Here is a 27,555-nt window from a genome sequence, read left to right as displayed (position 1 = left end):
ATATTTATCACTGTATTGCTTTGTGGTAGTTTAAACTGATAGGGAAAAGCAGTATCAATTTAGACTACCACTACCAATATATAAATGTTATATTGCATGCTTATTATTATTTTTTTTAATCTTTTTAGGTTTCTTATGATCGTCCCTTACCAAAAGAGGAATGTAAAACTGGCCAAACCCGGGCACCTGAAGAGGGGCCAACCACAGTCTCTGAATATTTTTTTAGTGATATATTTATTGAAGTGGATGAAACATAATAAAAGTCTTTTTTGTTGTTGTTTTTTTTTTTTTTTTTTCAAACTCTAGGATTTCCAGAGTCAATTATATCACCTAAGCAGTATTTAGAAAAAAGCATCACTGGCTGTTTTTCTTGAGATTGACTTTAAATATTTAATGAGCTTGATTTGAAGCTTTTATAATCATTGGAAAACATTGCTGAGGTTCCTTTCATTCTGATTGATTCAGCATTTTGGAAATACAAAGCAATTAAGACTGTTTCTGAGACAGAAAAAGCTTCTCTTGTTTACATTTTTACTCTTCCTGTGCTGAACATACATGGACATTCTGGAGTGTTTTGGATAAATGTTTATGTATAAATCACAGTGCCCAAGTATTCGGAGGTGGATTGTATTTAACACTTAGTGAACTTCTTTTGTAAAGGTTTTTTTCTGGGGTCTTTTTTTGGGGGTGGGAGGTTTTTTGTTGTTGTTGTTCTTTGTTGGTTTTGCTGAAGGCCTTTTCAGTTGCCTCTCGGTATATGAAAGCATATTGTGAAACTCCACTTTAGTGTGGTAAATGTTAAAAACTTTTCTATTTTCATCTATTTGACTGGAAAATATGTATTTTTCTAATTGATGTTGATGTAACATTAGTCCTAATTGAACAAGTAAGTAGTATTTAAACTTATTATTTATAAAGACGAAACATCAAAAAGTTTATTTATTTTTAAATTGTTTATTTAAAAGAATATTCAGTTTTAATTATTTTCACCACTCAGATTATGGGTAAAGAAGGTATTGACAAATTTATGTTTGTCCCTTTTCCCTCTTTAATTTTAAAGATATTTAAAGTTATATCACTAAAGTATTTGGATAGTATATGTTTTGAATACATTTTTTCTCATAGTTTAGTATATTGAATTTGTACTGTGAATTTTTGGTTTTTCTTATTTCTTGGATAATCTCAGGATTTGATTGGGGGGAAAACCCTTAATTTATGAGGGAGATTTACATACAAAACTCAATCCCCTTTACACACACATACACTTACACACATTCCTTTTTTAAAAAACTGATTTCTTGATAGTTTTTTTCCCCCATTAAATTTTGCTTAAGGAACATTCAGACCTGTAAGCACCGAACATAATTGTGATGTTAAAGCAGAAAATAAGATAATAAGATTTTGTTCAGTGATTATCATCAGTATTAATTTAAGGGTTGTTTTTAATTTTGAAATTTTGTTATTTACATATGTAATTCCATTATCCACCCAAGCAAATCTTTGGTGGTTGTTCAAATCAAACTTCTTAAAAGCAGATTTAATCTTCTATTTGAAAAGCCTCAGAGCAGGAGTCAAAAATATTTTCCAGAAAATATTTTTGAACTTGTGGGCCAGAAGGAATCTGTGGCAACTACTAAACTCTGCTATTTCAGTGTGCAAATAGCCAGGGGACACTTAAGTGATTGACATGGCTGGATTGGGCTTTTAGTTTGACCCCTACGTTAGACAGCAATTTTCATACCTTAAGGTGCTGACATCTTTATCTATCTATGAAATATTCATCATTGAAGTTATGAGTTGTGCATCACAGTTAAAACTGTGTTGATTGATTGCATTACAAAATGATCAGTATTTCAGCTGGGAAAATATTTTAATGTCTAGATAACTGTATATTGAAAAAAATTGTGGCCAATTTTTGAGTTCATTAGTAAAATCGGATATGGCTCAACAATAACAGCTTATTCATTGCTGTACAGTGAAATTTACAATTTAACTTTTTTGTCATAAAGGAGGATCTATAAATCTGAGTGGAAATTCTCAATAGGTATGCATTAATTTATTTTGTGTGATTAAGATGTCACAAAAAAATCATGGTATTAAATCACATTGCCATTTTAATGCCCTGTTTTTATAAAATTTTTTAAAGTCTCATATTCTGAAAGTTTCATTCAGTTAATGTTAGTTTCAGTGTTAAGTTGCCACAGTTAACCTATTATTTTATCCCTTGTGTAATATTTATTTTTTAACTTTGCTAACATCTGTCTTGTACATCTATAATGAATTGGTTTTATGGAATATATAATTTCTTACTGTATAAGAAATAATTTTATCTTTGGGCATTCATTGTGTTAGAGAATCAAGTCAGCCAGCTAAATTGTCCTGCTATTATATCCTTAAAACTAATCTGGGAAAATGAGAAAACGTAATCAGTGTCTTTACCTTACAAGGTGGAAAGAATTAGTCACACCTATATTTAATCTGATTCACGTAAAGATGATGTTGTGAAGAATTGTATAAATCTTAAAAGAGGTATGAATAATGGTTTTGTTTTCTTGACTTTTCCTCCTGAAAACTTAGGTCTTAGCAAGCAGTCAACATGATGGTTTAAAAGCCTAATTGTTGGTAAATGATTGAGGCACAGATAAAATTATGAATATCCACTGTTGACCATATTATTTGAAATAGAAGTGACCATGTATATACTCTCTTGCTTGAAGGAGTTTTTGACAAAAAGCAATATCTGTCATTTGTAAATTTTCTTGTTCTAAAGAAAGCAGTTATGTTCTATAGGTATAAATTATGTAAATAAAAGTTATTTTATACTATTTCGGTTGTGTTTTTTTTTTTAATGACTGAAAGATATTAATGTTTAATTAACCAAAACTTGTCAGTTTTTCACCTACAGCTTTCTTCCTTCCATAAAAATATGGTATACCTGGAAGAATTAATCTTTTATCTGATACGCTTGCTGTGAAGGATATTTTTTTTATCTTGTAAGAATAAAGAATATCCTTTCCCCTCATTCCCACTTAGGACATGTGGAGAGTTGCTTTTTTGCTTATATAATGAATTTTTAGGTACAAGAACTCTCAATCTCTTTCACTCTTTTTTCTCTTCCCATTTTGTTTTCTCTGTAGAGAAAGACAAATGGGAAACTTTAGTCCTGAACATAATATAATCCTGGACTTCTGAAGTGCATATTGGCAAAATCTTAGCTGGTCAAAAAATTTGGCTGAGAGAAATATTTGTAGAAATTTTCCTAAAGGGTAGTCTAGTCCTTTCTCTAGACAGAATTTTTATATTGAATTTGGTCACATCATCAAAGAGCTATGTATATGGGCCGCCTACATTGTTTTGTCTGCTTGAGGTTAGAGATATTATGTCAAATAGTGCAAAAGCCTAAAGAAATTTTGTTATTTTTACTATAATGATATTACAGAGTTTTAAAAAGTTTTATCACCCAATATCCTACTTCAAATCTGTAGGAGACATTTGACTTCAGTGCCAGGAATAATTGGGCTTCTGTTCAACTGGTCTGATGTTGTATGTGGGCTGTGTGAATCCTTATGTTGTTTTCTTTATCAATGCAAAGCTAAATTTGTGGCTAAAATTCTGACTTTTTACTCTCATTTCCCCCTGCCTGGATTTTTAAAAACTCACTTTTTTAAAACAATAGGTTACCATTTATTATGCTAGGCACAGTACTAACCTTTTAATATGCATTATTTCATATTAAAAAAATTATTATACATGGCTTAAAAAGTAAAGTAGTGCTAGATTTCAAACTAGCTATTTCTTCTGTTATTACATATTTCTAAATATGGTTATTCTGTTAATCTCTTATTTATGAATGTTAGACATTGTGAATTGACTTAGCTTTCTTGGGACCGGGTGGCTCGGTTGAGCGCCTGACTTCATCTCAGGTTGTGATCTCATGATTCATGGGTTTGAGCCCCACAATAAGGCTTTGCACTGACAGCATGGAGCGTGTTTTGGATTTTATGTCTTTCTCTCTCCCTCTCTCTCTCTGCCCCTCCCCTTCTCTCTCACATGTGTGCACGCTCCCTCTCTCAAAAATAAAAAAAAGAGGGGCGCCTGGGTGGCTCGGTCGGTTAAGTGTCCGACTTTGGCTCAGGTCATGATCTCGAGGTCTGTGAGTTCGAGCCCCGCGTCGGGCTCTGTGCTGACCGCTCAGAGCCTGGAGCCTGCTTTCAGATTCTGTGTCTCCCTCTCTCTGTGACCCTCCCCCATTCATGCTCTGTCTCTCTCTGTCTCAAAAATAAATACACGTTAAAAAAAAAAAAAAATTAAAAAAAAAAAAAAGAATATTAGCTTTCTTAAACTCTCCCTTCCATGCCTTCCCTCTTAATATGTTACAATTACGGCTTAATCCATATTCAATAGTGTTATTGTATTAATTGTAATTATTCAATGCTGTACCACATTATGTACTAAGGTGACATTTATGGTGCAACCTTTTGTTTTTCTTGGAGTTAATAATTGCTTCAAAATGCCTCCATATAATTTTCCACGTGGCCAAACTGTCAGATAAACAGTTTGCTTTTTTTCCTGGAAAACTTTATGGACGTCTTTCTTCCTACTGTAACTGGTCTAGTGGCTTCATAGGTCTTTATGTGCAGTACAGCTGTCATTGTGGTACTGCCCTTCGCCATTTCTCCATGAACTTCCTACCCTTCTTTCCTGGTTTAGATTCTCTGTAGTGCCCATGCCATTGTCTGTCTTGATTTTTTTGGTGGGTACATCCTCCACTGTTTACGGCAAGAGGATACATGGGTGATAACATTATTTAAGACATTTCATGTCTGAAATTTCTTTATTCTACTCTCAGGCTATGAATAAAAATCCTGAATAATTTGAAAATGCTTTTCATGTCATTTTAAAGGCATGCTCCATTGTCTTCCAGTTTGCAGTTTCCATTCTGATTCCCTATCTATCCTTTGAAAGTGGCTTGCCTGTTTACAGTTTTATGACCTGGTATTATTCACAATAATGAACTTTGGTGTAAGCTTGCCTTCCTTTCCCGCCCCTAAATTCATGCTGCTGGAAACTTAATGGATCTTTTTAATAAGGAATCTTCATTTACCTCCCTTCTGGGAAATGTTCTTATTGTTTTGATAATTTTGTCCTTTTCATTTTCACGGTTCTCATATCTGCAGTTTCTATTAATCTTTTTTTTAATTAAAAATATTTTTATGTATTTATTTGTTTTGAGAGAGAGAGAGAGAGAGGGAGGGAGGGAGGGAGTACACGCATGGGAGGGGCGGAGAGAGAGGGAGAGAGAATCCCAAGGAAGCTCTGCACTGTCTGCCCAGAGCTGACGTGGGTCTTGATCTGAAGAACCATGAGATCATAACGTGAGCCAAGATCAAGAGTCAGATGCTTAACCGACTGAGCCACCCAGACACCCCTGCAGTTAACAGTTTTAAGGCATAGTTTACATTTAATAAGATACACAGATCTGAAGTATTCACTTTGAGCAAGGACAATGCATACACCTCTGTAAATACCCTGCAAAACAAACATTTCCATCATGCCAGGAAGTTCCCTTAAGCTCTTTCCCCTCTGTCACCTAGAGATTAGTTTTGCTTGGACTTAAACTTTGTGGAATCACACACTGCCCGTTTTTTTCTAACTGGTTACTTTCGCTCAATGTTTTTGGGATTCATCGCTGTTAGCAGTTCGCTTTTGCTGCTGAGTTTTATTCTATTTTATGAGTATACCACATTATACGAATACACCATAATTTGCTGTTCATTTTCCTAGGGGACTGTTTATATATTCTTATGCAAATCTTTTTGTAGACATGTTTTTATTGTGTAAATCTATACTAGTGTCACCTCATTTGTTACATTTCTAAGTACTTGATGTTCTTTTTTTTAAAAGATTTTTTAATGTAATTTCTATACCCATCGTGGGGCTCAAACCCGCAACCCCAAGATCAAAAGTCATATGACGTACCAAGTAAGCCTGCCAGGAGCCCCAAGACTTGACGCTCTTTGATGACATTATAAATGTTTTTAGAACCATTTATAAATGGTGTTATAAATGGTGTTTATTTTCTAATTGTTTATTGCTAAAATATTAAAACACGATTTTTGTATTATAATAAAGATTTTAACAACAGTTATTTTCTATAGCACCCATTCATAGTCTTAAGGTTTATTTTTTTTTAATTTTTAAAAAATATTTTTATTTATTTTTGAGACTGGGAGAGACAGAGCATGAGCAGGGGAGGGGCAGAGAGAGAGGGAGACACAGATCCAGGCTCTGAGCTGTCAGCACAGAGCCTAATGTGGGGCTTGAACTCATGGACTGTGAGATCATGACCTGAGCTGAAGTCGGACGCCCAACCGACTAAACCACCCAGGCGCCCCCATAGTCTTAAGGTTTAAAAGCAACCCTTGGGTCTATTAAGGAAGCCTTTCAATATTATAGCAATGCTATTTGCCCTTAGCAAACAGAGTTAAAAACTCAATTATAGTAAGATACACAAGTATAAACCACTAAAACTTTAGATAAGTATAACATTAAGAATAAACTGAAATTAAATGCCAATCAGGAAATAATTGCTAACCTCTCATTTATCTAATAAATTTATCTAGCAGAGTATCTTGTTTCCTTATGACATGTTTTCCCATCTTAATAATTTCTCATTAAGTGACTAAAGCTTGTAATCTCTAGCTTTGATTACATTTCTACCAAATTTTAAATTGGAAATGAGGCTTAAAATTTTATTTCCAGGGGTGCCTGGTTGGCTCAGTCAGTTAAGCATCTGACTCTTGATTTTGGCTCAGGTCATGATGTCACAGTCATGAGACTGAGCCAGTCATGAGGTCAAGCCTCACATCAGACTTTGTGCTGTAGCTGGGAGCCTGCTTGGGATGCTCTTCCTCTGCCCCTCCCTTGCTCATGCTGACTTGTTCGCTCACTCTGTCTCTCAAAATGAACATTAAAATAAAATTTTATTTCCATGTTTCCTTCCCTTCTACAGATTAAAATTCTTGATTTCATATATTTATTTCCAGAAGCTTTTAAAATTTTTTTCATAATCCTGTTCTTGTTTCATGAATGCCATATATTTTCATTTCTCTAAGGATGTTGCAGTTTATTCTGTTCCTTTTACTACGGTTTCTTCTGAGGTTTTCTTGGTTGAGGTGGGTATCTTTTTTTCATGCTGAAAACTTTCCTCAAATGCCTGTTGATCCTTGGCTATCCATGTATATGTTAGAGAAATTTTCTAAAATGTTGATTGGGAGCTTTTACAAGCTTAATGGGGTATCGATACATAGGACATGCCAATTTGGAGGTACACTGTAGATGCATTATTTTCTAAGGAGTTTTTCCATTGGGGAACTTCAAATGTCACTGTTGATCTTTTCTGTTAAGTGTTAAGGTTTCTCTAGACTTCTATATAAACTTCTATATGGACTTGTATATAAATGCTGGTAGCCAGCATTTGAGACCTTGGAGGAAAAAAGAAGGTGGGGAACAGGGTTTTCTTGATTTGGCCTCCAAACTTTTAATCTTTTTGATTTCAGTCTGGCACTTCACTCTTGTCTAATGTCCCTATATTTGAAATTTCTGAGATGGCAATTTCTCCAGAAAATTTCTCCTGGGCAAAGTGGGAATGGAAACCCAGGGTTCTAATTACTTCTTATACAGATTTCCAAGTAGTTCCACTGTTTCTTGGTCTCCACTGCTTCTCCCCACATCCATCCACACCTTTCTCTGTTGCTGGTACCACCAATTTCTGAGCCTTGCAGGGATTTCTGGGAGGCAAACTGACTTGTTACTTGTTTTTATCTTCCAATGCAAGTACTTAGATTTCAGCTTCCTTTTTTCTGCTAAAACTGGATAACCGAGATGAAATGGGACAAATCCCTAGAAACAAAACCTACCAAGACTACATTGCAAGGAAATTGAAAACTTGAGAAGTGCCTGGGTGGCTCTGTCAGTTGAGAGTCTGGCTCTTGATTTTAACTCAGGTCATGATCCCAGGGTCATTGGATCAAGCCCCGTGTTGGGATCTGCACTGAGTGTGAAGCCTGCTTAAGATTTTCTCTCCTTCTGCCCCTCTCCTCTGCTCGTGGTGTCTCTCTCTCTAAAACAAACAAACAACAACAACAAAAAAACTCCAGATAAAATTTGAATAGATATACAGTAAAAAGATTGAATCAGTAATCAAAAACAAACTCCAGAGAAAAAGGACTTTGTGGCTTCAGTAATTCTACCAAACATTTATAAAGAAGAACTAATACCAATCATCCTCAAACTTATACAAAAAATTGATGAGAACACTTCCTGATGCTTTCTGAGGCCATTATCCTGATTCCAAACCCAGACAATGACACAAGAACCTTACAGACCAATACCCTTATGTATGTTGATGCAAAATCCTCAATACAACACTGGTAAACTGAATTCAGCACCATAATAAAAAGGATTATACACCATGACCAAGTGGGGCTTATTCCTGGAATGCAAAGATGATGGTTCAACGTACCAAAACTGATCAATGAAATATACCACATTAACAGAATAAAGAAGAAAACAAGACACACATGATCATTTCAAATGATGCAGAAAAACATTTCACAAAATTCAACACTCTTTCCTAATAAAAACAATCAACTAACTAAGGATACAAGAAAACTACCTTAACATCATAAAGGCTGCATATGAAAAATGCACAGCAAACATCATACTCAGTGATGAAAGACTGAAAGTGTTTCCTCTGAAGATCAGGAACAAGGCAAGAAGGTCCACTTTTGCCACTGCTATTCACATAATGCTGGAAGTCCTAGCCAGAGCAATTAGGCAAAAATGAGAAATAAAAGGCATTCAAATTGGAAAGGAAGAAGTAAAATGATCTCTTTGCAGATGAGAAATAGGTAGAATATCCCTACCCCCGCCAAAAAAACCCTGTTAGAATAAATGAATTCAGCAAAGTAGCAGGATACTGTTAGAATAAATGAATTCAGCAAAGTAGCAGGATACAAAGTCAACACACAAAGATCAATTGGATTTTTATACACTAATAATGAACAAGTTGAAAAGGAAATTACAGAGACAATTTCCATTTACAATAATATCAAAAATAATAAAATACCAAAAGCATAAAATAAGAATTAACCAAGGAGGTGTAAAACTTGCCCAATGAAAACTACAAAATATTGCTGAAAGAAATTAAAGACACAAATACCTGGTAACACATTCCATGTCCATGGACTGCAAAACTTAATACTGTTGTCAATATATTTAAAAAAAAATTTTTAATGTTTATTTCTGAGAGAGGGAGAGAGACAGAGAGAGAGGGCGCTAGCATGTGTCGGGGAGGGGCAGAGAGCGAGGGAGACATAGAATCTGAAGCAGGCTCCAGGCTCCGAGCTGTCAGCACAGAGCCCGATGCAGAGCTCAAACTCACAAACTTTGAGGTCATGACCTGAGCCAAACAGGCGCCCCATTAAGATGTCAATATTATCCAGTGTGAACAGATTCAATGCAATCCCTATCAAAACCCAATGACATTTTTTTTTCAGAAAGAGAAAAACCCATACTAAAATTAATACGCAATCTCAAGAAGCCCACCCCAAATAACCAAAAACAAAAACAAAACACCTGAAAGAGAAGACAAAGCTGGAAGACTCATGAAATTATAAGACTCAGTGCCAGAAGAGCAATGGACACAGGAGACACTGAAGAAATATTTGCTGAATGAATGAATAAATATGTATCTTCTTTAAAGAGTTTTGTTTCGGGGCGACTGGGTGGCTCAGTCGGTTAAGCGTCCGACTTCGACTTCGGCTCAGGTCACGATCTCGCGGTCCATGAGTTCGAGCCCCGCGTCTGGCTCTGCACTGACAGCTCAGAGCCTGGAGCCTGTTTCAGTTTCTGTGACTCCCTCTCTCTCTGACCCTCCCCCATTCATGCTCTGTCTCTCTCTGTCTCAAAAATAAATAAATGTTAAAAAAAATTAAAAAAAAAAATAAAGAGTTTTGTTTCTCAGGACAGCTTAATTGCCTGTTCGGTTTCCAGCTCTCCTATAGGGATAAGATTTTTCAAGTGCCAGCCCCTTTCTTTTTTAAATATGAAATTTATTGTCAAATCGGTTTCCATACAACACCCAGTGCTCAACCCAGTGCTTATTCTCAGTTTTTAAGAGTCTCTTATGGTTTGGCTCTCTCCCTCTCTAACTTTTTTTTCTTTTCCTTTTTCCTTCCTCTCCCCCACAAGCCCCTTTCTATTAAGAGGGGAAGAAGAAAACAGCACGAGGAAAACCAAGAGAGACGATTCTCAAGATACTGAACCTCACCTAGCCAGCACAGCGCGCAGACAGGAGGGGCGGCAAGGGGAAGATGGCTCCGCCTCCGGACCGCAGAACTCCCGCGCTCGCGAGGGGACAGGACCTCGCGGTGCTGCGCCTCTGTCGCTTATTGGCTGAGTTCGGGGGGCGTGGTGCGCAGCGTCAACCTTTTACGGCTGGCGAGCCCACGCACGTGCCGTGGCTGGCCTGAGACTTTGGGGTGTTTCAGGCGGGTTGGGCTGTAAGGACGCGAGCTGAGCTGTATCCCGAATCAGGGAAGCCGGCTGGGAAATAACCAACTCTGAACCTGCGCGGGCCGCTCTGTTGCACTAGTTCTTCGCTCCGGGCCGGCTGTCATGTGGGCTTCCCTGAGGTTAGCCCTGCGGCCGTGCGCCCGCGCCCTTGTCCCCGGGCCGCGCGCTTATCACGGGGACTCGGTGGCCACACTGGGTACCCAGCCGGACTCGGGTTCTGCCATCTACCAGGTAGGCTGCGCGAGCTTTCCGGCGGCCCGGGCCTGGAAACCCCTGACTGAGCCTGTGACTCCTCTTCCTGTGTCCGCCAATGTGGGCCGGACAAGGAAGCCAGCGAACTGTGGACACACTTTAACAGCTCTGTTCTTTTCTCTGGAGCCTCCAGTCATGATTCTGGGACACAGTAGGGGTCGTGAAGTTTGCAGAGGAAGATAGTTCCAAATAAAATATATCTTAGTTCACTTTTAGCACTGGCACTGTATTTTGTATCTTTGAAATCAGTGGTTCTCAAAACCTGACTTAGCATTGTCAGCCGAGGAACTTGATGAATATACGGCTGCGTTAAGCCCCGGCCTGGATCTTTGGGGTCTCTGGGGTGGGATCCTGGTGTTTGCGTTGTTAGTGAAGTCCTGAGGGCTTGGCGAAGTCCAGCTTTGGGAACCACTTGCCTGGTACAGATAGGGTTGTGCTTACCAGACTAGTTAAATAGTTGGTTATGTTAATAGAACATACTTATCGCACGCTGTCTTTGAATAACCCTTTCTTGGAATTGGGAGGTATAACAGCGTCACAGAAACAGCTTGTGAAATTTCAAGGCCGGGAAATTCCACCCTATCCCATGGTTTCTGAGGTTATACAGATAACATTTAAGTTGTACAAGTAACTTTCAGAAAAGACATATTTATTTATTTATTTATTTATTTATTCATTTATTTTAACGTTTATTTATTTTTGAGACGGAGAGAGACAGAGCATGAACGGGAGAGGGTCAGAGAGAGGGAGACAGAATCCGAAACAGGCTCCAGGCTCTGAGCTGTCAGCACAGAGCCCCACGCGGGGCTCGAACTCAGGACTGTGAGATCATGACCTGAGCCAAAGTCGGCGGCTCAACCGACTGAGCCACCCAGGCGCCCCCAGAAAAGACATTTTAAACAGTTTCCTTACATCAAAAGAAAATAAGCAGGCTGAAGCAAACAGTATCCAGTGAGAGGGTTCCAAAAGTCTAGATTTTCTGGGGTCAGGAGAGAACTGTTGAATTCAGAAATATTAAGTGGTTTCTTTGGTTTAGGCAGTATGTTAGGTACTTGGTATAGGTCATAATTTTGTGGGGAAGGTGAACAAGAAAGCATGTACTTACAGTGCATTGTGGTAAGTGGTATCTAAAACTTGAAAAAGGTGGTTACAGAAAGCCACAGATACAAAGTAATGAGTGAGTTGGATCTTGATTGTTGTTGGGTCAGAGCTGGCCAGGTTCAGGGTGGAGAAGGAGAGGCAAGTCTGTACAAACTACGGAAGTTATGAGAACATAGATAACCAAGTTCTGAAAGCATATAGAGGGTATGAGGACTTAGAAGTAATGACTAAGGAATGGAATTGATGGAGTCGATGAATTCATGGAGTAGATGAGATTTAATAGTGGAGCGTCTTGCATGCTGAAGCCACCTTCGGATTTCATTTTGCAGGCTGTCTGCTAAGATATTTAAGTAAGGAAGTGGCAAAATCCTATGGGATGTGATCGAATCATTAGTGTGGTGGCAATATGGAGGAGAGACTTGTTTCTATTTTGAATATGACTTCTTGGCTGGGTGTTCTTCTGGTTGCTGTAGGCTTCTGACATTTTCCAGAGTTTCTGTAAGGTTATTTTAGCCAGTTTTTGGTTGTTTGGGCATGTCTCTGTGGGAGAATGAGGGCCTGGAGCTTCCTGGTCTGCCATCTTTTTGGCTTTAGGTCCAGGCCTGTGTTTTGTTTTGTTTTGCTTTTTTAATGTTTATTCATTTTTGCAGGAGACAGAGACAGAGTGTGAATGGGGAAGGGGCAGAGAGAGAGGGAGACAGAATCTGAAGCATGCTCCAGGCTCAGCTGACAGCACAGAGCCCGAACTCACGAACTGCATGATCATGACCTGAGCCGAAGTTGGAGGCTTAACTGACTGAGCCACCCAGGCGCCCCGAGGCCTATGTTTTTGATGGTGGCTGTTAGCTAGGGGTTTGGGGGTATAGGCCTGAGCATATAACTTCTTTCTCTGTGTAAAATGTTTAATGTTCTGGTCCGGTCTGTGCACTAGTAATTAGAATACGGAAGTAGTTGTGGTATGATGGGAAAGACCTTAGTCTAGTATTTCATGTATGTTAAAAACTAAAAAGTAACATATTTCCATGGAGAGAAAAAAAAAAAACAGGAGGGAAATAAGCTAAAGTGTTAACAGTGGCCCTGTGAGTGGGCAGAGACAGTGTGGCATAATGGTTTAAGAGCAAGGTTCTGGAACTAGTGAGCCTTGGCTTAAATCCTGGTTCTACTACTTGTTAGCTGAGTGATTTTGGACTAGTTACTTAACCTCTCTGTACCTCAGTTACCTCAATTGTATAATAGCATTAATAACTGTGCATATCTTATAGAACCATCAGGACAATTAGTGGCTGCCTGTAACATTGCCTGGGACATAATAAGCCCTCAAGAAGTATTAGCTCTCGCAACTTTTCCTTCCCTCCGTGATGTCATCTCAGGATCTGTTTAGCCAGCTTTTCACTTCAGTAATGCTGTATAGCAAACAATCCCAAGATCTCTGTGTCCAAAAGAACAGATACTTATTTTTTGCTTTGGGATCAGGGTTGGTTGTGGTGGTTCTTCTCTGGGCAGCGCACCAGATTCAGGTCTGCTGTATTTGTTTTTTATTCCCGAACTCAGACCGAAGGGGCAGTGGCTACCGAGGGATGCTTCTCTCATAATGGAAGGCTGGGGCTCAAGACGGGAGTATGGAAACACTGTCCCTTTTAGAGCCTTTGCTTGCAGTTGGTACACTGTCACACTTGCCCACATTCCACTGGTCAAAGCAAGTAAAAGGGACAGACTCATAGACTGTGGGTGGGGAAGGATAATCTCACACTGAACCTTGGCAAGGATGAGAGGGACAGAAGAATTTTGAATAAGTAGTACATTCTGTCTCATGGTGTAGAGGTTGCCACATAAGCTCCACCTATTGTGTCTGAGTTCAGGGACAAAGAGGAGGAAGGGAGAGTAGGCGAAAGGACACCCTCACCTGTTTGTTTTCTTTTTAAGAAGCCTTTCTAGAAGTCATGCCTAACAACTTCTGCCTCTATTTCATTGGTTAGAATTTAGTCACATGGCCACACCTGTCTACAAAAGGAGGCTACATTGTTTTACTTTTTCAGCCAGGCATGTTGTTACCTTGAATAAAATTGGGATTTCATCATTAAGAAGGATGGGAAGAATGGATATGGATAAGCAGCTCTACGTGTCTGCCACAGATAAACAGTAGAGAGAGAGTGGATGTGTTCTTATGTTGGATGTTAAAAGATTTCACTTCGGTGTACCCTTGTCTTCTGGGGCCACCAGCTCCAAGTAGTAAACTTTGAGGCAAACAAAAACCAAGAGGGGAACAAAAAATAAAGCCATGCCTTGGGTGGGAGATGGCACCTAGGAGCCCTGGACACAGTCTGGTTTCTCTCTGCCCAGTTTTCCTAGTGACTAGGAATCCAAACTGCCTGCTGTCACTTCTCATGGCCATATGCTTCAGAAAGCCTTGGCAATTGGTGACAATTTCCTTTATTTCTTAATTGGAAGACTGGCTTAGCTAGGATAAAGATCCCTTGTATAAGTAGCTTTAGGTTTGATTGACTTTGTTCTAAATTGGGCAGTGTCATAGGCTATAGCAATTGTACCTTGGGTTTCAGCCCACTTTAGTAGAGAATTACTTGTTTTCTCTCTGTGTGTGGAACTACTCATCAGTTCTGAACTTTGGTGCCTGTGGTTTGCAAAGTTGACAGAAGACTGGGAGGTAGAATGCAGGTGGAGGGGCATCAGCTAATTATTATTTTTTTCCACTTTAAAAAAATTTAGAGAAAGAGGGACAGAGGGAGAATCTTTTTCTTTCTTTCTTTTTAAAAAATATTTATTTTTGAGAGAGAGAGGGAGAATGCAAGTTGGGGAGGGACAGAGAGAAAGGGAAACACAGAGTCCAAAGCAGACTCCAGGCTCTAAACTGTCCTCACAGAACCCAATACAGAGCTCAAACTCATGAACTGTGAGATCCTGACCTGAGCCAAAGTCCGACGCTCAACCAGCTGAGCCACCCAGATGCCCTGCAGAAGGAGAATCTTAAGTGGCAATTGGAGCCCCATGCGGGGCTTGATCCTACAACCCTGGGATCATGACCTGAGCCCAGACCAAGAGTCGGATGCTCAACCGACTGAACCACCCAGGCTTCCCGAGGTCAGCTAATTCTTGATGAGTTGGGGGAAAAATAAGAAACTACGGCACAACAAAATCCCATCAGCCTCTAGATCTGCAAGGGAAGAAGAACTTGTTGAAGGATACTGGAAGGACGCATTTAACATTGTGGGAAAAATCTAGGGGACAAAGAGAACATGTCAAGGCAAAAAAAAACATGGGCGAACTTAGAAAAGACTTAGTTTCAGAATATTTCAGAATTTCAGAAAAGACTTAAATATCAGTCACTTGTGGCTATATAGACCTTCCATAGAATCCTTTCAAATAAACTGTAAAAAACTGTAAACTGTAAACTTCCTCTGACAGCTGAGGAAGTGTCTTCACTAATTGGATATTTGATTTTATTAACAGAGTATTGGTATGCAGTAATGGTCCTCATCTTTTGGAGATTTGGAAATACTTACAGAGGAAGTGTTATGTCTGGTATTTTCTTCAAAATAATTCAGGGTGGGGGCAAAAATAAAAAAACTTGGGCCATTGTGGATAATTGTTGAAGGACATTGGCTACATTTATTATACTAATCTTTTTTGCTTTTGTATATGTTTGAAAATTTCCAGGAAACAAAGTTAAGTTTCTTCTATTTTTAATTTTTATTGATTTATTTTTGAGAGAGAGAGACACAGAGCATGAGTGGGGGAGGGGCAGAGAGAGAGGGAGACACAGAATCCGAAGCAGGCTCCAGGCTCTGAGCTGTCAGCACAGAGCCTGACACGGGGCTCAAACTCACGAACCATGAGATCATGACCTAAGCTGAAGTTGGACACTTGACTGACTGAGCCACCCAGGTGCCCCTAAATTTCTTTTATTAACAACAATGACAAACCCCATTAAAGAGGAGCTGAACATGTTAGAGAAATCCCTGCCCCTTCACTTTGCCATACTGTAACCTGTCTATTCATTTTCTAGTGCTGTTGAGCTAAATAAGTTAGGACTGAGAAGAAGATAGTATGTCATAATGACTGGATGGACTTGTTTGAGAATTAGCTGCAAATAATGTCACTGGAAAAACTTTTTTTTCTTCATCCTATCAATTTTAAACTAACAATATAAGCCTACTCCAAGGTAAATGTGTTAGCTTTTCACATACCTTGCTGAGACAGTAGGTATTCAGATTTTTTTTTTCCATTAGCACCAAATTCCTTTTATTGAACTTGGAGTCACATGTTGAACAACATATGTGGCTTCTCTTTTCTTTCCTACAGTGTATTTTTCAGATTATCTTTTAACCTGACTACTAGAAAGTGAAGAGACACAAGGGTTAACAGTTTGGATGAGGTTCTTTTTCAGAAATTCCTTAAACTCAACACTGAGCAAATCTTTTGTTGAATAACCATAGAATCACATGCTGAGAGTGGCAGAGAGAGAAAGTGAAATTCCAAACAGTGGAGCATTTGAGAAGGCTGCCTATTCTCATGAAGGTGCTTTACCATCCGTGGGGATTCTTGAGATCAAGGTTTCTAAGTGGCTGCTGGCTGGCTCAGTCAGTAGAGCGTGTGACTCTTGATCTCGGGGTCATGTGTTCTGGCCCTATGTTGGGCATAGAGCTTACTTAAAAAAAAAAAAAAAGGTGTCTTAGACATTTATGAGGTGGATTTTTAACCTTAGAATAAAGGTAAAAGTGACAAGTTAGACTTTAAACACAAAACCAGCAAAAAATATTTATTTGTTGCAGTAAAATAATCTGCTTTCCTTTCCACTTAGCAACATAGTCATCAGACCTTTTCCTCACCCTGTGTGTTCAGCAGCACAGAGGGGGCGCCCAGGGCCTGAGGCCAGAGTAGCACCCAGCCCTGAGCCACAGAGCTGCAGCGCAGGGTCGGGTGAGAGAGTCCATAGAGAAGATGCCCTTTAGCTACAGATAGGAGTTGGCCACCAACTCCATCCCCCGGAGCTTCCTTGCCACTCTGTTTTGTTCATACAAGGAGGTCTTCCCCTTACATATTCCCTCTGCTGCGTCTCTCGCAGATGACAAAGGAGTTCAGGACGCAGCTCCTGCTTACTAGCAGTAGTTCTCAGCCTAGGAGGCTGTCAGTACCGAGGATGGATGTTAGGTTTTGAAAGGCTGCTCAGTCTCTTCATACACGTCAGGTGGCGTTACACATGTTGCTCTAATGCCATCTCTTGGTGATGGGCTGAACAGACACGCTCCAGTGCAGAGCTTTGTTTCTGTCTGAGGCAATTCATGAAGTTGGGAGTTTCTGACTTTGCTAACTGTGAATAAAAAGGATCTCTAACCTAGGCTTCGTAGTAGAGCGAAGTTTTCAGCTTCCACTGCCTCATGCTCTTAATATCAGCAAATACTATGGTAATCTGAAAAAATTCTGGTGATAAAAGAACCCTTTGCCTATTACCAAACCCCCCTTTTGGTAGGTTTCCAATTTGCCTTGAGGGTAACTCAGAAATGGAGACTATGGGCCAGTGTTCCTCTGTTTTTGGTTGGATATTTAAATCGCTTGGGGAACCTTTATGGTGCTTAATGCCCAGGCCACATTTGTAACCAATGACATCAGAATCTCTGAGGGTTTGTTTTTATTTTTATTTTTCAAAGCTCCCTAGTGATTCCAATGTCTGTCAAGGTTGGGAAACAACGTTCTAGGCGAGTTATGGAGTTCTGTTCCCACAGGTTGTCTGCCGTAGGACAGGGCTTGGGAGACCTAGCAGGGAAGTCATCACAGGGCTGGCAGGCAGAGATGGTTCTGAGGTTGGGACCTCCCTGATCCAGGGCAGAGGTTCTTTCCCTAACAATCTGCTGCTTCTCCCTTTTTTTATTTTCTGCATTTTGCAGAGCAAGAGAATGTAGCAGAAACCTTGACCTTGGGAGCTCTTAGAGCTGTAGAAAATAAATAATAGAGCTCTGTTGTAAACACGGTAAATTCTTCTAATTTTGAGCAGCTGGCAAGCTGCTTAGTATTGCATCATGTAAAAGGAATTAGATCATCAGAGATGTTAAAGACATCGTGGGGAGCAAAATGTATTAGTGGGTTAAACTCTGAATTTTCACAAAAACTAGCTACTTAATTCTTGGTCTAAAGTAATATACTGATCAAACAAAATTTACAGAAGGTGAAAAATTAGGCCCTGTACCCTTTTTCCACCTCTCACAGTTTATATTTTCTTGTATGTTACTCTAGAAAATTTCTAAAGATGTGCAAACATAGAGTTTTGTTACTTTTTATTTATTTATAAAATTTTTTTTTAGTGTTTATCTTTGAGAGAGAGAGAGTGAGAGATGGGGGGGGGGCGCACAGAGAGAGAGGGAGACAGAATCTGAAGCAGGCTCCAGGCTCTGAGCTGTCAGCCCAGAGCCCAACACGGCACTCGAACTTGGAACCCATGAGATCATGACCTGAGCTGAAGTCAGACGCTTAATTGACTGAGCCATCCAGGTGGCTCTTGTTCCTTTTTAAATATAAAATAGGATCTGTTGTGTTTCCGGGGTCTGTTTTTAAGTATAATTTGTCAGTTAGCAAGTGTTTTATTTTAATGTTTACTTATTTATTTAAAAAATTTTTTTTAATGTTTTATTATTTTTGAGAGAGAGAGAAAGAGTAGAAGAGGGGCAGAACAAGAAGGAGACACAGAATCTGAAGCAGGCTCCAGGCTCTGAGCTGTCAGCACAGAGCCTGACTCGGGGCTTGAACTCACAAACTGTGAGATCATGACCTGAGCCAAAGTTGGACGCTTAACCGACTGAGCCACTCAGGGGCCCCTTATTTATTTATTTTGAGAGAGAGTGAGCATTCGAGCAGGGAAGGGGCAGAGAGAGAGAGAGAGGAAGACCAAAAATCCCAAGCAGCTTTTGCAAAGTTAGTGAAGAGGGTGATGTGGGGCTTGAACCCACGAACTGTGAGATCATGCCTTGAGCTGATAACAAGAGTCAGATGCTCAATCGACTGAACCACCCAGGTACCCCCAAGTATTTCTGCATTGGTTGGAAACTTCTTAGGGCAGTGGTTGATGGGACAGAAAAAGGAAGATGGCATTTTAATTCTCAAAGGGCTTATATTCCTTAAAATAGGAAAACAAATAGAAATGAATTAAGTTTGGTTAATGCTGAAGGAAGAAAGATGCTAAATGAGTAGGAGTGACCAGAAATGAGAGGTGTTACAGATGAGAGGGAACATGAATTGATCTCTAAAGAGGGGTAATATTAGGATTGATGGACTGGAGAGGGAAGGTGGTAGTGAAGGGGAGCTTGGGCAGAGATGGAGAGGCAGGAGTCATCCTTTCCATCCGATGGAGTGACCACATGGAAGCCACATGGGTAGGTGTGAGGCCACATGCAGTGACACATGATGTTCACATTAGCCCTTACTTTGGTTAAAAAAAAAAAAAGATAATTGCTTTCTAATATTACTCTCCCTTTCTTTCTTTGCTTCTGTTTTAGGAAAACTATGAACAGATGAAAGTACTTGTAAATCAGCTCCATGAACGAGCACAGAAAATAAGATTAGGTAAACACTCATTTATTCTTCCTTTTATGCTTCTAATGAAAATGTTCCTTGATAGTTATTGGTTTTAGGAAAAACCAGTAGCAGTAAGCTTTGACTCTTCAAGACTGTTTGTTGGTGTGCTGACATTTCATTTTTTCCTGTTGTCAGTTTTTTTGCTCTTACAGCATTGCCATTATGTGGGAAAAAGTAAAATTTCAGATTCATCAATTTAAAAAGTTTTTTTATGTTTATTTATTTTTGAGAGAGACAAAGCATGAGCGGGGAAGGGGCAGAGAGAGAGGGAGACACAGAATCTGAAGCAGGCTCTGGGCTTGAGCTGTCAGCACAGAGCCAGATGCAGGGCTTGAATCCACAAACCAGGAGATCATGACCTGAGCCGAAGTCAGACGCTCAAACAACTGAGCCACTCAAGTGCCCCTCAGATTCACTAATTTTTAAAGTATTTCTGCTTAAAGGTTTATTTCAGCCACAGCATCCATTAAAATTTTTGTTTTACCTGAAGCAACTGAAACCTTTTCTGTTCAATAGTTATATTCACCCTATATACTAATTTTGCATAATTATGAATTTTCTGCTTTGTTATATAACTTGGAAATAATGTCTATGTGGGTTATTACTGATTAAATAAATGATATTTCCTAAGAAATTGGCAAATTGTTATTATTTTCTGTTTTCAAATTGTGGACGTAATAGACATCCTTTTGCTTGGAAGAAATTGCATCATGGGGGGGAATGTAAACTATTAATGTATAAACAATTACAGCAAATTCTGCTGTGCCATTATTGGTCAGTGCAAAAATTTACTTTAGAAGGCTTTGTGAGTTGAAACTAAAAGCTATTTCCAAAATAAGGGTGTTTTGTTTTTTTTTGTTTTTTTTTTTTTTAAAGCTTATTCATTTATTTTGAGAGAGAGTGTGTGTGCCTGCTTGCACATGCGAGCAGGATAGGGCAGAGAGAGAGAGACTCTCAAGCAGGTTCTGGGCTCATAGCACAGACGTGGGGCTTGAACTCACAAACCATGAGATCATGACCTGAGCAGAAATCAAGAGCTGGATGCTTAACATACTGAGCCCTGCAGTTGCCACTATAAGTATTTTGATAGGTTCTGAAGTGCTTATCTTTATAATGCTGCGTGATAATTACTTTACCAATATGGAAAAGCACAAATAATTTTGGTGGTTAAAACAGGGGACTTGTAATGACCTAAAGATGGTTTTTGAAGACTTTTAAAGTGGAAGTTAACTCCATGCATACAGTTCTAACGATGCATGTCACAGTTGAAGTGACGTTTGTGCTGTGCAGGCAGAGGCAGACAGATGTGTTGATTAAAAGATGCTTGGGGTGCCTGGGTGGCTCAGTCACTTAAGCATCTGACTCTTGATTTCAGCTCAGGTCACAAACTCATGGTTTGTGAGTTTGAGCCCCGCATTGGGCTCTGTGCTGACAGCATGAAACCTGCTTGGAATTCTCTCTCCCTCTCTCTCTGCCCCTCCCCTGCCGGTGCTCATGCTCTCTCCCTCTCTCTCTCTCTCTCTCTCGAAGTAAATAAACTTAAAAAAAAAAAAAAAAAAAAAGATGCTATAGGGGTGCCTGGTTGGCCCAACTCTTGATTGCGCCTCAGGTCATGATCTCGGTTGTAGAATCAAGCCGAGTGTGGAGCCTGCTTGGAATTCTGTCTCTCCTTCTCTCTCTGCCCCTCCCTCACTTGCACGTGCATGTGCTCTCTCTCTCTCTCTCTCTCTCTCTTTCAAAATAAAGAAACATTAAAAAAAAAAAAGCCACATCCTGTAAACTGTAAAATGCTTCCTGATTTCAGGGATGTTAAAAGTGTGAACAAAATGTATATATTAGAATGAATGCAATATGGTAAACGAGCTAGAAAGAGAAGGGCTTTTCAGTCTCCAAGTCTGTGGAAATGGAGATAGTGCAGAATCTTTGAGAATAATCGTTGGAAAACTAAGATGCTGTGTCATGTTGTTTTTATGGCTATCCACATATCCCAAGTCAGTTTAAATGCCAAAGGAGCAGAGCTCTGTAATCTGAAAATCTGCTTCAAGGATAGCCCTCTTTCTGATTTTCCCTAATAAAACTGGAAGTCACCAGCTGTTCCAAATTGCCAATTCATACTCTAGGTGGAATTAACAAAGAATGGTTTTATCTTAAGTACTTGGAAAACAAATGTGTGTGTTTCTTATCACTTCTTTGTCACTCTACCCTCTCTGGCCTCCTCTCCCCTGCTAGTCCTTTAGTGAGTATTTAGGTCACCTGACTCTCCAAAGACCCTCACCACAAGACCTGGCTTTCCTTTCATTGCCTCAGGTGCATTTTTCTTGTAATATTTAATTTTAAACAATATTATTAAGGTATAATTGACATACAATAAACTGCATTATGTACAATTTGAGTTTTGACATAGGTATATTCCTTGTGAAACCGGCACTACAACCAAGATCATAAATGTGCCTCTCCCAGAAATTTCCTGTGCCCCTTGATAACCCCTCTCTCCTGTGCTCTCCTACACCCAGACCCACCTTAGTAGGGGAAGTCAGGTCCTCTCAGTGGTTGGGAGAAAGAGAAGAGCGGTTTGACTTAATTACACTATTTTGGAACTAAATCTTTGCCTCCTAGAATTATTTTCATTTTAAAAGGTTAAACGTGTAATACAATTTTCTTGGTAACTTTAAGGCAGATTTAATCTTAAAAATATGCCATCTGCCTCTTCAGGAAAAAAAAAATTCCCTTGGGTAGAGGAAAGAGGCCTGGTTTGAAAAACAAGGTAATACTTGGAAGCTTGTATGAAGTAGGTAAGAGCTGTTTTCTCCCCTAAAAAGCCCCCAAAGAAATAGCTTTTTTAGATAGCTGAACACTTCATGAGCCCCAGAGCGGATTAAGATAAAAGTTGTGGGCACCAGTGAAAATAAACCTATTAAGGTACTGTATGATCCTTCCCTTTCTGGTCTGATGCCTTGGGTTGCTGAGAGTGGGTTATCGATATTCACGAGATACCGAGCCCGGCAGCCATCAGTCTCGGGGAGGGTTGGTGTGCTCTTCACTTCAGGCAGCCTCACCCGGTTACCTCCGTGGGCTCTTTGACTACTGTAGTTTTCTTGGACCAGAGCAACTTGGGGAAACAAAGAAGCCTGTCTCTGAGTGAAGATACTAACAGAAGTCGACTTCTTAGTTGCCATGTTAGGTGTGCAGCTCTCTCCCATTTGGAGACAGTGTAAATAGTTATGGGTCACCTACCTTTAGGTAAGTCTTGCTGCACTCATCATGGAGGTCATTTCTAAAACAGGGCTTTTCGCCTGGGACAAATGAAGCTAGGACTTTTTCAAATTTCACATAGTACGTAGCAGAGCGCTAGGTAGTCGTAGGTATTGAACAGATGTGGTGGAGGTGAGGCAGTATTGGCAATGCATGAGTTGCAGAGAAGATGCTATATTATTTCTTTAAGCAATTACCAGTGAATTCAGAAAATGTATGGTACGCTGTGAAATCAGAGATCGACTGATTTTTTTTTTAAATGCAAGTTTATTTACTTCAGAAAATAAAGCTTGTGAGTTGAATGGAAGATCTGAAAATTAGCTGTTTCTGAAAAGATACGTTGAACTTTTAAAAGTGCTGTATTTTGGGCTGTTTTATGTTTTTCTGGCCTTAAATTACTGGGAGACCTTATATGCTATCAATCTAATCTAATCATGTTTTTATCGCAGGAGGCAGTGAGAAAGCCCGAGAACGCCACGTATCAAGAGGAAAACTTTTAGCCAGAGAAAGAGTGGACAGCCTTATAGACCCAGGGTTGGTACAGCCCAAGTGCTAACTCAGTGTTCTCTAATCTGTGGTACTTTCTTAAACAGTTTTATAAATAAGTGATTTAAAATTCTGATTCTTACTCTAAGATTCAACAACAAATGTTTATTGAGAGGCTAAGTGTCAGGCACTGTTATAGGTGCTAGTGATACATGAGTGAACAAAACTGACACAGGTCCTTGTCCAACTGGAGTTTACATTGTAGCAGGAGGAAGTAGAAAGTAAATGACAAATGTAAGTTCTGCAGTATGTTAGAAGGTGATAAATGTCATGGGAAAAAGAAAGACCGGATTAAGGGAGGAGGGTCAAGTTGTAGTTTTAAATAAGGTGGTTAGTGTAGGCCTCATTGAGAAAGTGACATCTGAGCAAAGATTTGAAAGAGTGAAGAGAGAGAGCCCTGAAATACAGTGAAAGAGTGTTAACAGACAGAAGGAATAATCATTGCAAAGGCCCTGAGGTAGGAATGTGCAGGATATGCTGATATGCTCAAGAACCGAGGATGCCAGTGTGTTTGGGGTAGAAGGCATGAAGGGGAGAGTGGTAGGAGGTGGGGTTCCATTCCATAAAACCTTGGAGGTTAGTGTAAGAGTTTTGGCCTTTTTTTTTTTAAGTTTATTTTTATTTTGAGAGAGTGAGGGGTGGGGTGGGTGGGGAGAGAATCCCAAGCAGGCTCTGCACTGTCAGCGCATAGGACGGTGTGGGGCTTGAACTCATGAACCATGAGATCATGGCCTGAACCAAAATCAAAAGTCGGAGGTTTAACCGACTGAGACACTCAGGCACCCCAAGAGTTTGGCTTTTATCCAGAGAGGAATGAGGAGGCTCTTGGGATTTTGAATATGAAACTATTACGATCTACGTGACTTACATCTGAAAAGAGTCATTCTAGCTGCTGTTTGGGGAGTAGAAAGTGGGCAGCAAGGCTGGAAGCACCAAGATGAGGTAGACATCTGTGGCAGTGATTCAAAGGAGACATGATGTGACTTGAACTTAGGATAGTAGTACTAGAGGTGATGAGAATGTCACGTTCTAGGCCCGTGAAGATAGAGCTAACCCAGTGGGATTTCCTGAAGGATTGGAGTGGAGGGAATGCAGGTGGAGAGAAGGGAATGAGGACTCCAAAAGCTTTTTTTTTTTTAAGTTTTATTTTTATTTATTTTGAAAGAGGAGCACAGCGGGAGAGGGACAGAGAGGGAGAGAGAATCCCAGGTGGGCTCCACACTGTCAGTGCAGAGCCTGACGTGGGGCTCAAACCCACGAACTGTGAGATTATGACCTGAGTAGAAGTCAGACACCTGACTGACTGAAAAACTCAGTCCTCTTTTTTTTTTTTTTTTTTTTTTTTAATTTTTAAAGTTTATTTACTTATTTATTTTTGAGAGAGACTGAGAGAGCAAGCAGGGGAGGGGTGGTGAGAGAGGGAGAGAATCCCAGGCAGGCTCCACACTGTCAGTATGGAGCCCAATGTGGGGCTCCAACTCACGAAGCGTGAGATCATGACCTGAGCTGAAACCAAGAGTCGGACGCTTAACCGACTGGGCCACCCAGGCACCCCCGAAAGTATTTTTTTATGACATACACCCATATTCCCAACCTGGAGGCAAAAACACTGTTAACACCAAGTGTGCATCCTTCTAGACTGTTCTTAGGTGTATGTGTAATAGACACTTTTTTTTATAAGAAAAATGGAATCATACTAAATGTGGTGTTTTATAACACCCTTTTTCCCCTACTTACTAGATCTTGAACATTTAAGTAAGTAAGAGGTGGAGTAATAGCTACAGTGGTGTGGAGCCTGGTCCCTGGGGTTAGATTGCTTATTAAAACCCAACTCTTGGGGCGCCTGGGTGGCTCAGTCGGTTAAGCGTCCGACTTTGGCTCAGGTCATGATCTCGCGGTCCGTGAGTTCGAGCCCCGCGTCAGCCTCTGGGCTGACGGCTCAGAGCCTGGAGCCTGTTTCCGATTCTGTGTCTCCCTCTCTCTCTGCCCCTCCCCCGTTCATGCTCTGTCTCTCTCTGTCTCAAAAATAAATAAACGTTAAAAAAAAAATTAAAAAAAAAAACAAACCCAACTCTGCCACTTACAAGTTGTGTGACCTCAGACAAATGATTCAATTTCTTTTTTTTAGTTTCCTCCTCTGTCAGTGGGGATCATAATAGGATCCACCTCAGGAAGTAGTTCTGAGGTACAAGTGAGTTAGGTTTCTGAAGGTCCTGAAAAAGAGCTGGGCAAAGGGTAGGGGCTTATATAAGTGTTACATGCTATTCTCTTTCTGTACTAATAAACACATTGGTACAACATCCTTTAAAATAGCTACTTAGTGTTCTATTTCATGGCTATACTGTGTAAATCCTCAAAATACCCACACTAGATTTTGTTTAAATATTTTTCTTTTTTGTGGATTTTATATATATTCAACATGCATGCTTGAAACATTGGCTTGTTAATCTTTTCCACCTATAACTTTAAATATGCATTTTTAAAAAATAACTTCAATTCAGGCAATATCCTTTCTTCCCTGCAGGTCTCCATTTCTGGAATTTTCCCAGTTTGCAGGTTACCAGTTATATGCTAATGAGGAGGTGCCTGCCGGTGGCATTATTACAGGCATTGGGAGAGTATCAGGGTGAGTGTTCTACTTAAACTCCATAATGTGGGGCAGGAAAAGATTGACGGGCACAGTCTTCCAGCTGTCACTGCTTTGCATATGAACTTGCAAGTTTTGTGCTATTTATATTATGTAGGGCTGAGGCTTCCTGCCCAGACATGTATTAGATTTATCTGTGGAGATTTAGAGACAAAGATTGAAGGGAAAAAAAAAAAAAACACACACAGCACAAATTCTGGGGCTCAAATCCAAATCTTCCTACATAATCAGAATCTGCAGGTGTAGGCTTTGCTTATATCGTTTTCCAAGGCTCTGTAGGTGATCTCTTGGACATCTCTGGTGAAAACCACTGTCTTAGAGGAGTCATTCTCTAATTGTGCTCTTCAGGTAGCATCAGCATCACCTGAGAACTTGACAGAAGTGTAGATTACTAGGTCTTCGTAAGAAGTATAAAATTAAATTTTGAGGGTGGGGCCTGGCAATCTGTTTTTTAACAAGCCCTCCAAGATTCTGGAATGCTAATATTTGAGAACCACTCTAGACTTGGGGAATCTAGATTGCTAGAACTTAAATTTACTTGCGTATATTTATGTATGGTCTCACATTTACCATCTCAAGTTAGCATGCCAGGCATTGTAGTAAACACTTCCCACTGGTTGGTTGGTTTTATTTTACTTATGTATTTTTGGGGGAGGGGGAGAACTAGAGCACACATGTGTGTGGAGGAGTTTCAGAGGGAGAGGGAGAATCCTAACCAGGCTCCACACCCAGCATGGAGCCCAGCTCGGGGCTCTATCTCTGCTCTATAATCGTGAGATCATGACCTGAGCCCAAATCAAGAGTTGGACACTTAACTGGCTGAGCCACCCAGGTGCCCCAGTTGTTCTAATGATCACCACAGCTATGTGAGAATGGGTATTACTGTCATCATCCCTGTTCTGCAGGCACGGAAGCCTGCTTGGTAAGATCATAACTGGCCCAAGATCAAGACCCTGGGCAAAGCCCAGCTTTGACCTCAGGTGGATGGACTCTGAGCCTGATACAGTTGCATTTGACTCCAATGCTGGTTTATCATGTGTGTGTTCTCCCACCTTCTCCCCATAATTCGTGCCTTCAGGGGAGGTACGGCCATAGCCATTCACCATTGTTGCTTCACCTTCCTGTACCCCCACAACTCTTCCACTCTTTGCCAGTTATGATCTGCTTAATATTTACCCAGTGTGGAGACACTTTCTTTTTGTAGTCTTAGGGGACACTTAAAAATAAACCTTTCATAAAAGGATAAACTTCATGCAGAGTTAAACTAAATTCATCATCATGAAATATGTAATTAAGCAGGATAGTTACTGTTAATTATGTGTCCAGTCATAATGACAGCAGGTTAGAGCATGCTCTTTCACCTTTCCTGTGCATATATTAATATCTTATTATTTGTACTTTTATATTTTTCATTTTCGTTTTCTTTCTTTGTGCCTTGTTCTCACTTTATCAAGTTTTCAGCTTGGAAGGAAATTGAATTACACTTAAAAGTTGTATGGGTTCAGGAGTTGTCAGCCTCCATTAGAATCCTGGCTTTAGCATTTTGTAGGTGTTTGACCTTTAGCAAATTGCTTGACCACTCAGTGCCTTGGTTTTCA

General features: G+C 39.9%; 2 protein-coding genes across 5 annotated transcripts in view; both read left to right on the top strand.

Annotated features, from left to right (window-relative positions):
• The window catches only part of BDP1 (BDP1 general transcription factor IIIB subunit), an 89,356-nt gene extending 86,531 nt beyond the window's left edge, over window positions 1-2,825 (top strand). For all 3 annotated transcript variants that reach the window (XM_078449151.2, XM_078449150.2, XM_060635588.3), the window contains one exon: window positions 129-2,825. In XM_078449151.2, the coding sequence (XP_078305277.2) occupies window positions 129-257 (129 nt within the window). In that variant the 3' untranslated portion in view covers window positions 258-2,825. The remainder of the gene's footprint in view (window positions 1-128) is intronic.
• A 7,648-nt stretch (window positions 2,826-10,473) lies between these two features.
• MCCC2 (methylcrotonyl-CoA carboxylase subunit 2) overlaps window positions 10,474-27,555 on the top strand; it is a 73,189-nt gene continuing 56,107 nt past the window's right edge. The window contains exons 1-4 of one of the 2 annotated variants that reach the window (XM_060635586.3): window positions 10,475-10,809; window positions 19,434-19,500; window positions 23,214-23,298; window positions 25,835-25,936. In XM_060635586.3, coding sequence (XP_060491569.1) covers window positions 10,681-10,809; window positions 19,434-19,500; window positions 23,214-23,298; window positions 25,835-25,936 — 383 coding nt within the window. In that variant the 5' untranslated portion in view covers window positions 10,475-10,680. Of the gene's footprint in view, window positions 10,810-19,433; window positions 19,501-23,213; window positions 23,299-25,834; window positions 25,937-27,555 lie in introns of both variants that reach the window. The other variant, XM_078449143.2, reaches the window with a different exon arrangement.

This window comes from Panthera onca, chromosome A1 (genome assembly GCF_046562875.1).
Source record: "Panthera onca isolate mPanOnc1 chromosome A1, mPanOnc1 haplotype 2, whole genome shotgun sequence".
Classification (NCBI taxonomy): Eukaryota; Metazoa; Chordata; class Mammalia; order Carnivora; family Felidae; genus Panthera; species Panthera onca.
Note: the sequence above shows the minus strand (reverse complement) of the source record. Positions and strands in the feature narration are given on the sequence as shown.